The 12,729-nt window shown below is 30.9% G+C and overlaps 1 protein-coding gene across 1 annotated transcript; it reads right to left on the reverse strand.

The window, feature by feature from the left end:
* Positions 1-7,010: 7,010 nt before the first annotated feature.
* MONOS_18087 (uncharacterized protein) lies at positions 7,011-8,973 on the reverse strand (the record flags this gene model as incomplete). Its single annotated transcript, XM_067871070.1, has 3 exons — positions 7,011-8,074; positions 8,379-8,608; positions 8,672-8,973. 3 exons carry the CDS (start codon positions 8,971-8,973, stop codon positions 7,011-7,013), a joined length of 1,596 nt encoding a protein of 531 aa, XP_067721502.1.
* Positions 8,974-12,729: the final 3,756 nt, after the last annotated feature.

Genomic DNA, 12,729 nt, shown 5'->3' on the forward strand with positions numbered 1-12,729 from the left:
GGTGTTATGACAAAAGTTAAAAAAGAAAAATAAAAACAAATTGCACCTTTCAAAACCTCGGATCGTCAATTCTGAGCAAAATCGATAGATTTTGCCTGCCAACACAAAAAAATAAAAATTTAAAAAAATTGCATAAAAATAACTTACAAACCGAATTGAATGCGAGTTGCTGCGCAACGTGTAACAATTGGCGACACACACATATCGCTCGCCTCCACCCCAAATGCTCACCCCTTTTCTGATAAAGAAGGAAAAATGACTGAAAAAGGGGGTCATTCAGATAGACTGAAAAAATGAAAATATTTTTTTAAAAAGAAAGAATGACCAGACAACAAAAAGAATGTGTGTTTGGGAGGTGTTATGACAAAAGTTAAAAAAGAAAAATAAAAACAAATTGCACCTTTCAAAACCTCGGATCGTCAATTCTGAGCAAAATCGATAGATTTTGCCTGCCAACACAAAAATAAAAATTTAAAAAAATTGCATAAAAATAACTTACAAACCGAATTGAATGCGAGTTGCTGCGCAACGTGTAACAATTGGCGACACACACATATCGCTCGCCTCCACCCCAAATGCTCACCCCTTTTCTGATAAAGAAGGAAAAATGACTGAAAAAGGGGGTCATTCAGATAGACTGAAAAATGAAAATATTTTTTTAAAAAAGAAAGAATGACCAGACAACAAAAAGAATGTGTGTTTGGGAGGTGTTATGACAAAAGTTAAAAAAGAAAAATAAAAACAAATTGCACCTTTCAAAACCTCGGATCGTCAATTCTGAGCAAAATCGATAGATTTTGCCTGCCAACACAAAAAATAAAAATTTAAAAAAATTGCATAAAAATAACTTACAAACCGAATTGAATGCGAGTTGCTGCGCAACGTGTAACAATTGGCGACACACACATATCGCTCGCCTCCACCCCAAATGCTCACCCCTTTTCTGATAAAGAAGGAAAAATGACTGAAAAAGGGGTCATTCAGATAGACTGAAAAATGAAAATATTTTTTTAAAAAGAAAGAATGACCAGACAACAAAAAGAATGTGTGTTTGGGAGGTGTTATGACAAAAGTTAAAAAAGAAAAATAAAAACAAATTGCACCTTTCAAAACCTCGGATCGTCAATTCTGAGCAAAATCGATAGATTTTGCCTGCCAACACAAAAAATAAAAATTTAAAAAATTGCATAAAAATAACTTACAAACCGAATTGAATGCGAGTTGCTGCGCAACGTGTAACAATTGGCGACACACACATATCGCTCGCCTCCACCCCAAATGCTCACCCCTTTTCTGATAAAGAAGGAAAAAATGACTGAAAAAGGGGGTCATTCAGATAGACTGAAAAAATGAAAATATTTTTTTAAAAAAGAAAGAATGACCAGACAACAAAAAGAATGTGTGTTTGGGAGGTGTTATGACAAAAGTTAAAAAGAAAAATAAAAACAAATTGCACCTTTCAAAACCTCGGATCGTCAATTCTGAGCAAAATCGATAGATTTTGCCTGCCAACACAAAAAATAAAAATTTAAAAAAATTGCATAAAAATAACTTACAAACCGAATTGAATGCGAGTTGCTGCGCAACGTGTAACAATTGGCGACACACACATATCGCTCGCCTCCACCCCAAATGCTCACCCCTTTTCTGATAAAGAAGGAAAAATGACTGAAAAAGGGGTCATTCAGATAGACTGAAAAAATGAAAATATTTTTTTTAAAAAAGAAAGAATGACCAGACAACAAAAAGAATGTGTGTTTGGGAGGTGTTATGACAAAAGTTAAAAAAGAAAAATAAAAACAAATTGCACCTTTCAAAACCTCGGATCGTCAATTCTGAGCAAAATCGATAGATTTTGCCTGCCAACACAAAAAAATAAAAATTTAAAAAAATTGCATAAAAATAACTTACAAACCGAATTGAATGCGAGTTGCTGCGCAACGTGTAACAATTGGCGACACACACATATCGCTCGCCTCCACCCCAAATGCTCACCCCTTTTCTGATAAAGAAGGAAAAAATGACTGAAAAAGGGGGTCATTCAGATAGACTGAAAAAATGAAAATATTTTTTTTAAAAAAGAAAGAATGACCAGACAACAAAAAGAATGTGTGTTTGGGAGGTGTTATGACAAAAGTTAAAAAAGAAAAATAAAAACAAATTGCACCTTTCAAAACCTCGGATCGTCAATTCTGAGCAAAATCGATAGATTTTGCCTGCCAACACAAAAAAATAAAAATTTAAAAAAATTGCATAAAAATAACTTACAAACCGAATTGAATGCGAGTTGCTGCGCAACGTGTAACAATTGGCGACACACACATATCGCTCGCCTCCACCCCAAATGCTCACCCCTTTTCTGATAAAGAAGGAAAAATGACTGAAAAAGGGGTCATTCAGATAGACTGAAAAAATGAAAATATTTTTTTAAAAAAGAAAGAATGACCAGACAACAAAAAGAATGTGTGTTTGGGAGGTGTTATGACAAAAGTTAAAAAAGAAAAATAAAAACAAATTGCACCTTTCAAAACCTCGGATCGTCAATTCTGAGCAAAATCGATAGATTTTGCCTGCCAACACAAAAAAATAAAAATTTAAAAAAATTGCATAAAAATAACTTACAAACCGAATTGAATGCGAATTGCTGCGCAACGTGTAACAATTGGCGACACACACATATCGCTCGCCTCCACCCCAAATGCTCACCCCTTTTCTGATAAAAAACGCGAAAGCATTTCGCGTTTTTTATCAGAAAAGACGTTCGCATTTTGGATGTCGGACTCGCGCAGAGCGTAAAATGAAGTTTCTTATCGTGATCTTTGTTAATATTTGATTACAGCTGTTTAATCATTTTCAATGATCTTTTGTATTATATTTGTATGCTTTCTAAATGATCAAAAAATTTATTTTTCACATATTGAAATTTCAATCTATTAATAAATGAAATTATTTTTTTAAGTATATCTCACAGTTAAGTGCTAAATATCAATGTCAAATTTTCATAAATATCTACTTATTGAAATATTTACACATTTTTATTTTTCTAAATTGTTCATATTTGTGGAAATTTTATTTGTTATACAATAATTCACTTATTTATTTTGTTTGAGTTTACGCAAAAATTTTTTTATTCCAATCTGGTTAATTACGAAGTGTCTTTTTCAACAACTTTCATTCATTTTCAATACATAAATCAACGAAAAATGTCACCTAATAATGATGTGAAGTCAGATAGAAAAAAAAATTTAACGATTAAAAATTGAATTTTTAACATAGAAAAATGGTTATGATCTAGATCAAACATTTTTTTTAAAAAATTTATATTTAATAAAGAAGAAGGAATTAGTGGTTGATGAAAAGTTACGTATATGGGTAATAATATGAGAGGAATTGATTGATATTAAAATCAGAAATTAATTGATTCAAATTGTGGAATGATATGTTAAATAAAATTTTTCTGTCAAAATTTTCATAATTATTTTTAAAATATCTCGATAAATAAATTTTTCTAAGCCGTGAGACTTTACCAGAGTGTTAGTTGGACTATTTGTGAATTTTTGAAGTCAGGGTCAAAAATTCGAAAAATGAGAAATTTTCATTTTTCTGATTAAGTTGAATTTAGCTCAAGTTATTCATAAAAATAGAAAAATTGGTGAAAATCGGTTTTTATGAAAGTTGTGATCGAAACTTATGAAAACACAAAAGTTCGGATAATTCGCGAATAGTCCGCTGAATTTTTTCGGGCCAGATTGGTCTGGTTAGAGAGAAAATGTCATAAGAATATTTTAACTGAAAAAGTGGTGATCTTAGATCAAGGACCGAAAAATATGGGGTCTCAGATTCCTTTGATAATTGGCAGGTGGCAAGGACGTGGGCCCCTTATAAACATACTCGAATCTAAATTTTTTCTGTCGAGCGGTTGTGGCAGGGCAGTGCGGACAAGTTGGCCATTTTGACTGAAAAAATGAAAAAATTTTTTTCTCGAAAATTTCAAAGTCGATATAAAATACGATTAAGCACATGAATACGACTTCTAATGTTGTATATTGACGATTTTTTGTTGGATACACTTATTTGTAGTTTTTGAGTTTTAATCGAATTTTTGAGTGAAAATGTTCATTTTTGAGGTAAATCGAGTATAACTCCAGAAGTAACAGCCAGATAAATTTGAAATTAATATATGATATATGTGCATATAGTGCGGTAAGAGCATGCATATGGGTGTTGGTGGTGGGGGTCTGGCAGGCGGTGCAGAAAAGAAATATATTTTTCATAGTGACTGGGGGTGCTTGGTTAGTGAGGTCACAGAGAGTGAACCAGGGGCAAGTGGCTGAATCGAAACACATATGACCGGCACAGTAACCCATGCCCGGATGTGGCCAAACGGCGTTTCGATCGGCCCAGTGGTTGCTGAGAAATCCGATCGGCTAGTTGTTTTGAGTTCGGTTCTGATTTTTCACATAGAAAAATGACTTGGGGGTATTGACTTGGTGATGCTGTGGAGTGTGAGAGGAGGGCAAGTGATCGGAGTTAGAGGGATATGTTGGGGAATGTTAGTGGAGGTAGGATGTGGTGCAATTACTAAGAGATTGGGTCAGCGGATATTCCTCCACACATCAATCAGTATAATTACTATTTGAAAATTGAATTTTTCTTTTATAATTTTTTTTTGAAAAAATTTATTGCAATGTTAAACCTGCCATTCAACTTTTTATTGCATTGCTTATCATATTATTAAACAAACTTTATTACTGCAACATAAAAATCCACTTTCGATAAATTGCAAATAAATAATATTGATCAAATCAAATTTTCATGTTTTAAAGATCCTATTTTGGAACATGTTGTAAATCAGTAATCTTCTTCGTCAAACAAAGTAAAATCATCGTGCAACTTTTCTTCAGCAACTTTTTAACACGTAAATCTTCTATTTAACAGCTTATAACTTTTGGACTTGCATCTTTTTCCATATATTTCAGTAATCAAATAATTTGTGAATGATGCAAAAAATGTTGATTGCATACTCAATGTGCACTATTTCCGGCTGCGCAAATAAACATTCTTCTATGACAAAAGCATTTCTTCTGACATTCTTCCATCTTTGCAAAGAAATTCGTCAAAAATAGTTTAAGATTATCTGCTCATTCAAACCATGAATTATGATTCAAATTGAGATCGCTTTCGAAATAAGCATATACAGTTAACTTTCTTCAATTGTATTACCAGTTTGTAATATTTCATCTTTCTTTTTGTACATTATCTTTCTAATCATATAAATTACTATTATTTCCAGAGATTATCTTATATCAAAACATGAAACATTTTTAAATCATTTCTTTTCATTTTTATCTTGCTAATTCAATCTCATGAAAAGAAAAATTTTTCTTTTGTTGAGTACAAACAGTTTCAATAATTTAATTCATTGAAATTGTTTGAAAGCAGATAATATTCCAGTAACATATAAGCTATAAATAATAATTCATGATAATTTGCAAGCATATTCACATATTTTACGCTCAATAAGATTGGCATTGACTTTCAATTGAATTGTATCACTTTTATTTTGAATTCAATTACCAAGTTTCCGCTTCATTTGATAATCTTTAGTTTTCATTCATATTTAATGAAGAACAATATCTTTATTTCCATCATTAGAAACTTTCGCAAGTTATTCAATTTCGTTGAGAAAGTTATAAAACTTCATTTTTGTTTGCCAAACTCTTTATTTTTAGTTTTTATTTGTTTTAATATTTCGTTTCAAAAATGCTCAATAAGAAACATAACAATTATGAACTTTCACCGTTAAAACAATCGTAAATTGTTAACCTTCTGAATTTCATTTTCAGATGATGTTTTCACAGAATTTTAAAAAACAAATGAACGAAAATCTCATTCCAATAATGAATCAAAATATTTCTGTATGCATCTTATTAAATTGGAGATATTAATGAACATTCTTTTCAAAAATTTATTTGAAAAAAGTGAAATTTCCTTTCATCCGATCATGTTTTCCATTGTCAATTTATGAAAATGTCAAAAACCTTGCTCCTTCTTTACTAAATCTAACAAACACTGCAGTAATCTAGACTAAATGCATAACAAATAGTTGCAAAAGCTGATTAGTGTGCTTCTGTAAATTTACTCTGCTTTTAATCCAACAAATTTTTCCTCAACGAAAATCAATACTTGGCAAAAATGGAAAAGTTTTCATTGAAAATATCATTTCTGGATGCATGGCAAAGATCATTCCCAAGTATTCCCTTCAAGCGTGTTTGTTGTTTCACCGAAGTTGAACTTCTTCTTCATGTAATTATCCATATTTCTTCTTTGACACGAACGTTCATAATCTTACTGATAATGACAAAGATCTAAATGAATTTGTATCAAACTTTATATTATGTGTTCATGCTTTTTTGCTTATTTTCTTTGTTCAACTTTTCTCAGCGATGGATTTACAAAACTTCAATCTTCATCTAGTTTTGTATATTGCTTCCGCATTCAACGAAAAACTGAAACACTTCACCTTTCGATTTCAATTGTCATATCGCTTTTTTTCTTTTTGCAATAAATTTCTTTGCAATTAACATTTCTCTTTCAAAACAATAAAATTATTAAACAAACCTTTCTAAATAGTCCACCTTTGTTAATAGATAATTCCTTTCGAAAAACTTTGTAAATAACACTAATTTATTTTGTTCTTTCCAGAATTGAACGATTCCATCGAATTCCTTTTATTTGACAAGAAGCATTCAATTATTCTCTTTTTGTTCATTCTTGACTGAACAAAATGATTGAATTTTCAATATTCATCTGTGACGTATTTCATTTCTAAAATATACTTTGATTTTCTGTTCATTTTTAACAGAACCTTTCTCGAACAGTCAAGTTTTCCATTTCTTGCTTTTGAAAGTGTATGTAATATTTTCATTGACAATATTTGATGTGAATGATAAAAATATTTAAAATGGAGCAAGCCTGTCAGCAGATTAATTTCAATAAAGGCAAAAAATTCAATTTCCAGAACGTCTTTTCAATTTCTTCTCTTTGCAATTAACAACAGAAGAAGATGATGTTTTCTTTGACAACTCTTCAAGCGACTTCTTTTTCTTTGTGAACGAGTCCGATTTATTTCTGTAACTTGCACGGATTAACTCATCAGCAGCATTCAGATCTTCATCTTCGTCATCAACTATGCTTATCGTTAAATCATTGTTCATCTGCTCATTATCGCAACACACTTCTTCTTCGTTTCTATCATCTTCATCGTCTTCTCTGCTGTCTTCGCATTTGATTTCCTTCCATTCACTTGAATCCGAGCAACTTTCAGAATCATCAACATCTTCGGATTCACTTGACTCATTTCTTTGTAAACTGCAGTCATTCGCATCATCCTTTATGACTTTTATTGCGTGAGTATTATTTTCCTTGGCATCGTTCTCATCCTCGTCATCATGTATTATTTTCAAACAATGCAACACTTCGTCCCTGGAATATTCTGGGTGCCTTCGCCACTGCTTCTTTTGCAAGTTTCGCCAACGATCTTTAAGATCCTGACCACTTCTTCCATCGAATTGAAGCGACATGTCGCACCATCTCATTTTTTGCTGCTTACACCTTCTGAGCAGCTCATCTTCTTCCTTTGTGAAGAATCTTCTTTTCTTTTGCTTCTTTTTCACCTTTATGGCATTGGAACTTGTGGAATTTTTGTTGTTCATAAGTAATCTATTTGGAAGTTGATACGGGTTGTCTGATATAACTTCAACAGATGATGGTGAAGAAGAAGAACTTGAAGTTGCACTGCTGGAAGATTGTGTTGAAGATGATGATGTGCATTCTTGGTTTGATTGTTTTCCTTCTCCATCTGAGTTCGTGTTTGTGGATTCGCTCCCTTCAGTGTTTTCGCTTTGACCCTGTGACTCTTCATCGGATTGTTGAATTGAGAGATCATTTTCATTTGAAGATGATGTGCAGTTGGATGATGCTTCTTGAGGGAAACTGCCTTTTAAATCTAGACTGCGTCTCACAGGATAATCACTTAGATTAACAAAATCATCAACCAAATTGTCAAGATTAGCTAATGATTTTGACAATTTACAAACCACGTCTTGTCGAATGATTTTCATTCTTATCGTGTGAAAGTCATTTTCCTTCAAAGCTCTAAAAGAAGACTTTTCTTTTTGGTGAATGCACGCTTTGCTCTCAAGGAAAGGTTTTCGTTCTTGTCGATATAAGCTTTAGCACATTTCTTCCATTGGTTTCGAATTTCCCTTTCACCATCTTCCAAGTGCTTCATTGCATCATTGAAATGATCATTCACTGCATTTCTAAATGTCTGAAATTGTTCTTTGATTGTTCTTTTGGGTCTGACAACTTGATACTATGATATGCAGCGATAGAAGTTAGAGCCAGATCTATTACAGTATCTCCAGGCTTGGGATTCACTAATCTGGAGCATACCGTTATTTTCTTGGAGGTATTTCTGACGTAAGTTAACTGAGCCCTGCCAAATGGGACCCAGTCAGCGACGTAAGCAGTGTGTTCAAGTATCCCTCTTAACTTTTCTTCATCTGTTCCGGCTACCATAATTGCAGTACAGATGAAGCCTGCCCTTAAGGAGTGAAAAGAAAAGAGTTTACAAGGGTACCCTGCTTGCTCTGATCTTTTTCTGAACCTTAAGGACATTGCTGCTGGGCTCATGTCCCACAGCTTTTTCGACAACACATTCTTCGGCCACTTTTGTCTCGTTTTCAAAGATAGATGGTGGTTAACCTGCAAATGACGCTCAAGCCAATAAACAGGATCTCTGACTTGTTCATGTAAGCTGGTATGAGCAAATCTTCCTTCGATCGTTACAGAGTGGTTAGAGTTTGGATGTCCCTTCAGCCTTCTCAATCTGATTTCAACCAAGATGCACTCAGCGTGTAAATCCGAAATTGTTACGTTTTTAACATCCTCTAAAAAACGTTTGCACATGTAATTGACCTAGCTCCGCAGTGAACAGCAAATAGAAAAAGAGAACAATCAAAATCAAAAAACATATTACCAGAATTGCTTCTTTCAATGATAAGGGCTACATCGTCAAGCAGTGCCGCTTCTTTTCCTTCTCCTTCCCTTTTGTAGCATCCGCTTTTTCTGACAGAAGAAAAAGCAGATCGAATCTGTTAATTTAAGCTCACTGGAAAAGTCGAATTCTTTCGTTTGTTGAAGATGTTGTGATTTTAAAGATGGAATGACAACATTTTCAACACTTTTAATAGAATATAAACATTCAATGCAGAGAAATTGAATGAATGAAGAGATTGTTGATGATTGTATTGGAAAAGGTTGGCTTTTAAGCAATTTCGCATATGGAACGTAAAGTTTTTCAGCCCATTTATATTTGCGATGGAGAGAAGGAGATAGAATTGTAACTTGTTGAGAATAACGTTGTAATGTAAGCGGTTTGCTTTTTTTTTAAGGTTTTTTGTAATTTTGTCTCCCTTTTTGTTGCTATCCCGCATTCAGCAAAAACTCATCCCAGTTTGAAGGCATTTCGAAATATGGTTTGTCCAATTCTTCAGCTTCTTTATCTTTTTCAAATATCCCAAAAAAATATAAATTAACAAAAATGAAATCAACAAGATAAATATGCAAACATAAATATAAAAAAAACCTTCAAAATGATTGCTTTCAACCTGTTTCAAGTTGTCTAACTTCTTGGTTCGAATATTAAACAGCAAATGTTTTGATCGAGGTTGTCGAAAATTTAAATTTGACATTTAAAAATGTTATTATGGGTTGTAATATTTTTTTAGTGTAATAATAATGAACAATTCCTGATAAATGAATACTTTAACAATTCATAAAAACTTTTAAATAAAAAAACTCAATAATTCATTTATCTATATAATAACAGTTTTTCTTTATTTCATTGGATTAATTTTTATAAAAAAAGTTCAATCAAAAGATTATGCAATTTGAAATAAATAAAGTTAATGGAAATGTGAATAAATAATATATGTCGCAATTCTGATGATTTTCGTCATTATAATGCTTGTCAATTTTTGGTTAAATCAATTGAAATCTATGATTTAAATGAACTCGGTTCTTGAAAATATGAATATTTCAATATTACAAATATTTGATTTCGTAAATGAAAATCAATAATGAAATTATCAATTATTATTTACAATATTACAAAAATTTATTTTACAACCCGAAGGAATAAATTAATTAAATAACTATCGGATGAATTATGATATTTATTATTAATTGTGTTCTTTAAAATAATCCATTTTTCTCACTCAATATTTCGTTCAAAATATAAAAGAAGCTTTTCTGACAAAAAATAGACTTGTTAATCTCACTTGATTGCTTTTAATCGATTTTTTTTTCGTGCACTTTGCAAATAAATAAATATTTATTAAAATAATAAGTTTATTTCCATTCAAAAATTTTTTCCAATGTTTTTTCAATATCCCACCAAATATCAGAGATTTCGAAAAACAAATAATTTTTCCGTTGTTTACAATTAATGTCCTTCCTTTTCAAGTACACAGAAATTTTTCCAGAATTTTTTTATTTTTGTCATTTTTAACTTTTTCCATAGACTTTCAAATAGAAGAAAAATTGATTTTCTTTTAATTTTATTCTTAATTCTCACAAATCAAGATATCGTTTGAAAAAGTTCAAAGCAGCATGAAATAATCAAATTCACTATGTTTTCAACAATAAACATTATTATATCGATTTTTTACGAAAATTCAAAAAATACATTTATTCTAATAATTTCAGTCAAAGATATTATTCTTCAATATCTCAACGAATATGAGACAGATAAATTCTTTGATCTCATTGCTTTAACATTTATCTCATTGGCAGGCAATTGTTGCATTTATAGTTTCATTTATTAATCAATTATTTTCAAACAATTATTCAACTAGGTTATGTTTTCAGTCACTTTTCATATTGAAAAATGAGAATTCATATATTAATTTTTTTTTCGATATTCATTTGTTAAATCTATATGTCTTTAACATATATTACAGGCAAGGATATATGCTGCATTAATGATTTTTTCCTCCGCACAAATATAAATATTTACAAAATTATGTAAACTGAAGTATTTTTTCATAGAAATCATACATAGACAAATTTTATGAAAAATCGAAAAATTCCATAAAAAATTTCCGAGTTTTCAGATAAAAAAGTGATATTCGTTAATAACATGCAACGATATATTAGTACATATGGAATTGGAGATATCATTCAAATAGTCATAAAAGAGGGATTTTTGCAAATTTGGAAAAAAACACCAAAAAATCGAAATTTTTGTTTTCGCAATAACTCGACAAATAATGGTCATAACGAAATTCTGTTTCATGTGCAGTTAATCACATGACATATGTGAATATTTGATCACATCAAAATCGTTGTTAATCTCATTTTTAGAAATGTCATTTTTCGACATGATACTAAAAGGTCACTTTTCGGATCAAAATTTTACAGAGATATGCAACAGATTCCAATAAATCATATTCCATACAAATAGCTACATGAGTGAATTAAACGTTCATAATGAAAATATTCTCCAACTCGATGCATAAAAGGGGAAGAGTTGTAAAACCTAACCCTAACCCTAACCCTAACCTAACCACTAACCTAACCCTAACCTAGTTTGACTTTTGACTGGATTTTCAATAAAAATCAAATATTTTCTTAAGTCATGATAGAAAAGTTGTCAGATAATTTTGTAATAAATTATTATTTATATGTGCCTTTCATTGAAGGTTAGATTTCAACAGCCTTTAACCCTAACCATCACTTAACAACAATAATTTTGAATTTATTTCAAATTTCAATGGGTTAATGTCAAAATAATTAATTAAATAAATAAAATAAACATGAGAAATTGTTGGAGTTAGTTAAGATAGACTAATGGGAGATCAACATTTTGTCACATGGCCTATCTAACCCTAACCAAGTTATATTGTTTATTGTTTACTCATTTAAAAAATGGGAAAGTTTTTTTTTTGAAAAGTCAAAATTTTTCTACATGTTGAATTTATGAGTCAAATCATTTTTTTATCATTTTTGTAAATACATGTATCAAATTACTACACGATGCAAATAATATAATGTGAATTTTTTGTTTTTCATAAAAATTCAAATTTCGAAAAATATCTTGGACATATGTCGAAAAATGATTCTTATTGTTTTTTGTTTTTGTTTTCCATTTAAAACATATTTTATTTTTCAAAAATAATTTCTCATACACATATTTGATTAATGAGCTTTTTTTGAATAATTGAAATGTTTTATTCTATTTATTTCAACAGATTTATGGAACAATTCGTTTTTATCTTTGAGTTTATTATAAAATGAACAATCAAATGTGATAGTCATACAGATGACTCATGATTTAACATAACATTGATTAATTTTTCGATCAATTTTGTTGAAAATATTGCTTTTCATGCACCGAACATGATGTTTTTTACATCATCTTTCATTAAATATTTTTAAATATCAGAAAAAATAGGTTACGGATTTATTATAACCGACATTTTATAAAATAAATCTCGTTTATGACTACCGGTCTGCGCTAACCCTAACCCTAATCAATTTTCTTCATAGAAAATAACACCTTTTTTTGTTTATTTTTCAAAATTTTCTCGCTAACCGCGAGGTCAGGGTCACATCACTCGCGCTACTGCTCCGGTAGCGCTCGCTGGATGAAATCTGCGCACA

The sequence above is a fragment of the Monocercomonoides exilis genome, assembly GCF_001643675.1.
Source record: "Monocercomonoides exilis strain PA203 chromosome Unknown scaffold46-794033, whole genome shotgun sequence".
Lineage (NCBI taxonomy): Eukaryota > Preaxostyla > Oxymonadida > Polymastigidae > Monocercomonoides > Monocercomonoides exilis.